The sequence below is a fragment of the Rhipicephalus microplus genome, chromosome 1 (assembly GCF_043290135.1).
Source record: "Rhipicephalus microplus isolate Deutch F79 chromosome 1, USDA_Rmic, whole genome shotgun sequence".
Lineage (NCBI taxonomy): Eukaryota > Metazoa > Arthropoda > Arachnida > Ixodida > Ixodidae > Rhipicephalus > Rhipicephalus microplus.
The window spans coordinates 275,418,430-275,424,429 of NC_134700.1; the positions used below are offsets into that span (position 1 = coordinate 275,418,430).

Below are 6,000 nucleotides of genomic sequence, written 5' to 3' on the forward strand. Positions count from 1 at the left end.
ACCTACTAATGTCAAGAGTGTTCCTTCCTTCTGACAACCATCATTTAGTGAAGCGTCAGCCCCCCCCCCCCCCACACACACACAACAGCGCTTTCTTCTTCAGTGAATATCTTTTTCTATTTGACTAACCCAGTTCGGGTCTGCCACGGTGGATCAGTTGCTAAGGTGCTCGGCTGCTAACCCAGTGATTACTAAGCCAGTTCGTCACGGCGGCCTCACCCAATTTGCCACGGTGGAATTATTTGTGCACGAGCTAAAATATTTTTGAAATTCGTGTTCACCTGCACACTCATTATCACTGTTCGCAGAAGCTATATTTCCTATGTGTTTCCATCTGTTGGCTACCGCCACTGAATTTTCTTGATGTTGTGCATTTACTTTCCAATCAGAGTGATATATGTGGTTACCCTGATAAAAACGAACGGCCAGCAGTTGAAGAATTGTCGCAAATGCAGCTTTGTAAGCGACGCGGCCCCCGTTGACGCGGCTGACCTGAAGCCTCGATACACCCAGCGCTGCCTGTCGGAAAAAAAGCGAAACGCGTCTCCGTGTTCGGCGGGGAGGCTGCGCAGCAGAGGCCGAGCTTCGCTCCACCTAACATATTCTAATACCATGCTCAAAGGGATCATGTCAAAATGACCAAGTCACCTTGACTTGGTCGGTGACCGCATCTGCTTGAAAATTGGCATAAACAAAACTAAAGCAGTAAATTCTTGAGCAAGAAACAATGTTGTGAAGGATATTGTGCATAAGTTTAAAGATGAGCGAATTGAAATCATGCGTTCTATGAAATGCTTAGGAGTAATTTTCTTAGTCTATTAATAGGGATGCACAAATTAATATACAATCAAAAATGAATAGAGTTAACCATGTGCTGTGTCGTCATAGATATGAATCATCAATGATGGATCTACAACACGTCCCTGGTTTCTCTGTCTGTCTCACTGCCGGAGTTTACTAGACCCCTTTATAAGAGGCATGCTCTGGGCAGCAGTTCTTGTCTATTATATGAGATGTCTCTTATAAGCAGAGTACCTCATGTGCATTTTCTTATCAACCCGTGTTTTACAGTAGGTACACTTGTGTCTCTTGTACCCATTTGTCTCTTACACTAGTGTCTCTTATAAAGGGGTTCGACTGTATGAAGCATTATTTACCCAAGATTCTTGTGGCCCAAAATTTGCGATAAGGTTGATTCCTAATGTACCATGGCATGCCCTTACTGAAGGCCTTTTTTCCCAGTTTAAAACCAATAAAATGCGGAAGCTTTATGCTTACAGGTTAATTATCATCTACAAGAATGCTGTCAGAATGAACAATGTAGATATGTTAACATGATTCAACCTTAAAGGTTATGCACCCATGCACAATGCATGCAGGGTCATTTCTTAGTTGATACCATTTTGTCAGACTACTTACAGACTTCAATCAAGTGCACATAATCATAAAAGGAGGCCAAGAAAGTGACTTGACATTTACAAACAAGCCCATAAGAAGTGGAAATTTAATTACTTCTTCAATTTCTGAAGATATTTTAATTTTAATAAAAAATTGTCATTTAAGTACACATGGGCATTGAAAAAAACGAATGCACATATTTACTTTTAGCATTGTTTCTAGGGTAATCACCTTTGATTGAATGCACATTTCCCAATGTGTGATTAACTATACTTATTGATTCCCCCAGGTTTGACTTCAACACTCATCTAGTCAAAGTCATCAACAAGTGCATTACTAGTGAATGAAATGCCCTATAGTGAATGTGGAAATCACCGAAATAGCTATATGTGCAGGATAAATACATATAAGCGAAAATAAAAAAATAAAGAGAGAGCACGACGAGCAACTGGAAAGTTGTACCAGTGAGTCGGCGAAATCAGAAGCCTAAATTTGCTTACCATAAACGTAGCTGCGAAGAGTGGTATAAATATTCGACTGAATAAAATGGTGTCGCACTAGAAGAAATGTAGGGAAATAATAACTTGATCCGTGTTTTACTGCTCCTGCAATAAATGTTCAATGTCTTCCACTTCTACAATAGGGTTTTACCCTTTTGAACAGTTCTTTTTTTTTGTGCTACTAGTGCTACTAATTATATGGTGTTTTCCTCTTCATATTATACACTTTTCAGTGTGTTTTTCTTGTTGAATTATAAAGTGTTGGCGAAAGCATTCATTTTGTTTTGTACATAGATTTTTTGCTGATGCTTGCTGTTTCTTTTTTTATTGTTGTACATTTTCAAAATCAAAACGTCGCGTAAACTTGTTACAATTTTTTAATGCTTGTCCAAGTTCATAGTTAATCTTGCCACACTGCTGTGCTGGGAACAATGGGTCTTTTTAAAGTGAACACTGTTGTGAGATCACAACAAGAGTCGTGTGCGGCGCCATAGTTGTCCGTCACCGCTGCCGGTGTCCATAACCATTATCGCACGAACTAAGAAAAAAAAACCTTAGAAAAACGCCAAGCACACGGCGGGATTTCAACCCAGGTCCCCTACCTGCCGGCCCAGGATTCTATCGCAGAGCCACGCTGGTGCTTGAAACTAATTTCAAAACTTGCCTTAGGCAGACTTGATGTCAGGAAAGGAATTGTGTTAGTATTAGTAATAAAGTGTTTTAGAAGAGCTAAGGAAAAACCAGGCGTCGCACAATGCGGTTAGCATAACGAGTGGGTCGTCCAGTGCTCCAGCTCATTATAGAAGCTTGCTCTTGAACACACTCTTGAACACATACCGACATCAGGTATACCTCATCGTCGGGCACTGTATAAAATATTTGCACAAAATTTCCTACAAGTCTGTAGCGGATACTACGCTTCTCTGAAGAATGACAAAGGATAGCACAGTGAATATCGGCTTACTGAACGAAAATTATGATTATTTATCGTGCAGTGGGCACCCAGCAAGTGTGCTTGTAGCAGTTACCCAAAGAGTGTTTAGCAGAGTGTCTGAGAAGCCACTCTTCCAGCTTTAGCTTTGACTGTGCTGCACGCTCTGCGCAGGCTTGGCGTCTTTTTTTGAGCTGCTACAGCAACCTTTACCCTTTCGTCTGAACTCTCCCTATACATTTTCAAGAGAGAATTAAAAGGTTTTATTTTCTAATGTACCAACATGCCTAGTCTGTCTGACATGAGAAAATTAACATTTCGTTCGTTTTCTTTTTGTTCATTTAGGTGCATCGATTGGTGGTTGTGGATGAAGAGGACCATGTTGTTGGTATCATCTCACTCTCGGACATTCTCTCGTTCTTGGTTCTCAAGCCACTTGGTGTGTAATTCTGACGTTATGTTGCTATTTCTTAGTACTCGTCAGCCCCAATAGGGATCAAATTTTTTTACTGTGACTGGGTCCTTCCTACAGTTTGTGCAAAGAAGGGCACTCTTGCATGAGGCACTGCTAAGTCATGTACTAAAAATTTTAAACAAGTATACTGGGTGATTCCTTGCAAGATTGAACAAAGCATGGCTGGTTGATCGCTCACATCTTTTTCAAAGTTTTATATATTGCCTGATCATTGGAAAGCAGAAGTCCGCAAATGTTTTTGCTGTAAGAAGTTTTCTTGCAAAAGAAAACTTCTTACAGAGGTGGAGCAGGGCTGGAGTGCCACGCTTACCTGCTATGCTGTTTTTCTCTTTAACTTCAGCGATGAATTACGCGAAATTTGTTAAGGCTACATACCCGAATTTGTTTAGCTTAATATAGGCGTACTTGTAGTTACGTTCAATTATATTTTGATTCTCTGCATAGTGTATATTTTTTTTTAATAGAAATTTTCAAACTTGACCTAAAAATGTTTTTTTTTTGCCTTGTTTGCTGGTATTTATTTCAAAAAGGGCCTATGACGAAGAGGTAAAAATTCCGCATTACTTTCTTAGCATTCTTATATAACTGCCAAAGTGTATATTAATAATACTTTTCAATAAAAAGATATAATCATGCTAACTTCAATAAAAGAGCATGCAAGGGATACTTCTGACGACGATTAGAAAAAAACATTTTTGATTTTTTCATTCTTTCCTCACTTTTTCTCCTACACATCAGCTTGCTCAATAATCCCATTCTCGTGGCCGCTGCCGTGACTAAATCATTTCTGAATTGACATCCTGAGTTAATCGACAGCTATATCAGTGCTGCTTGCCTTTTATGAAACTGAAGTATAGGCTTGCATTTTGTACTTAGAGGGCAGGAAGTCCAATCTACAATTGCCTATCCTTGCGCAAGGACATTTTTTGACGGGTCACAACTGCAAGTGAAACCATATTATGCAACATGTTTTTATTGATTGTTAAAACTTATGTGGAGGAGAATAAGTGGAGAAACTATAAAAAAAAATATCAAAACTGGTTGTTTTTTTAATCGTCGCCAGAAGTTTCTTTTGGATGCTCTTCTTAGCGTGATTATAAGCTTTGGCAGTTTTATAAATCGGCATGCTGAGAAAGTAATGCACAATTTCCACCGCTCTGTCATAGGCCCTTTTTAAAATAAAAGCTTGCAAACTAGGCAAAAAAAACATTCCTATGTAATATTTGAGAATTTTTATAAAAAACTCTACACAACGCAGAGATTCGAAATATGCTTCAACGTAAGGGCAAGTACATCTTTATATGGCTAAAGAAATTTGAGGTACATAGCTTTAATACATTTTGTGTAAATCATTGCCAAATTCGAAAAAAAAACAACAGCAGAGCATGTAAGTGTGGCGGTCCATTTCTTCGTCATTATTTATTTACTGTGCTTCGAAAAAATTTTTTTCAGCAAAACCAATTGCGGATCTCTGCTTTCCACTGATCAGGCAACAATATATAAAATTTTGAAACATGTTTAAGAGGTTGACCAGCCGCGCTTTGTTTTATCTTACGTGGAATCACCATAAAGACAGCTATCTATATAAGGAAGCACTGTTACATAGTGGCTATTTCTGTATGAGCACTGAGCCATGTGCAGATACTTGTTAAGGCAGTACGTATTGTTGCTGGGAGTATGTTCTGGCTAGTGTTTATAGTGTCATAATATAAGTGATGCTTTGCACAGACATGTCTGCATTTCTATGATTGTGTATAGCCTGTATAGGTTTGTACTTTCATTCTAACCTTTCTTAGAAAGTAAAGTGGAAAGCTGATGGATGGAAATACATTGTGCTGTAAAAGATGTACAAAATAAGTCCACATATTGAGATGTCTTCCAACTTGTTTGAGGTCGTTATTGTTGTGTTTGAGGTCCTTATTGCTGTTCAAACAACTTCTATTATGACTCATGTACATGATGGCTGTGACCTGTCAAGCTGTTTTCTGAGCTTTTTTTCTGATCGCCTGCAACGTTTCTGCTAAGCAGGTTGAATTGAATTTTGTGCAATTACACTTTTCATCGACCCTTTTTCAGGCATGGAGCGGCCGGACAGAAACCGGGCCTCTGAGGCTACTTCACTTCCCGTGCACGAAGAGAACGAGTCCGAGGAGTCGCACGACGATGATGGGGGTGGGGCAGCTGACAAGAGCCAGGCTTCAGAAAACCAGAGCACCTCCGAAGACCAGCCACAGCCTGAGGAACCTTGAGGGCCAAACCGAGTGCTTGACAAGGATATGCATCGCCTCGTCTTTCCAAGGCAACAACTGCAGCAGTGTTCAGTTTCTGCTGTCTTCCATACTAAGGGGCTTGCCTGGAAGTAGCTTTCTCTCCGAAAAGCAAGAGCCCTTGGCGTAGCTTGCAACAGCCAAGCGACATAAAAAAAAAAGAAAGAGCCTTGTGGAAGACTTTTTCCAGGCATCGTCGTCCAATGACAGCTCGCTGCAAAGGGGTGCTCTACATGGTGTTGTCTTTTTTTCCCCATCACCTTGTCGTGACTGTCGTGCAAATGTGTGGCAGCTGCAACACAAGCAGCACGCGAATTAACCTTCTCGAAGATGATCAGTGCGCAGAGAAGAATGCTTTTCTTTTCCACCTGACTGACTCAGAAGTTTGTTCACCTAAATGCAGAAATGCCTGGTAATGTTTGGAAGGCA

The 6,000-nt window shown here is 40.1% G+C and overlaps 1 protein-coding gene across 11 annotated transcripts in view; it reads left to right on the forward strand.

The window, feature by feature from the left end:
* The window catches only part of LOC119188214 (5'-AMP-activated protein kinase subunit gamma-1-like), a 383,279-nt gene extending 377,543 nt beyond the window's left edge, over positions 1-5,736 (forward strand). For all 11 annotated transcript variants that reach the window (XM_075895085.1, XM_075895099.1, XM_075895073.1 and 8 more), the window contains 2 exons: positions 3,175-3,268; positions 5,381-5,736. In XM_075895085.1, coding sequence (XP_075751200.1) covers positions 3,175-3,268; positions 5,381-5,553 — 267 coding nt within the window. In that variant the 3' untranslated portion in view covers positions 5,554-5,736. The remainder of the gene's footprint in view (positions 1-3,174; positions 3,269-5,380) is intronic.
* The last annotated feature ends 264 nt before the right edge of the window (positions 5,737-6,000 follow it).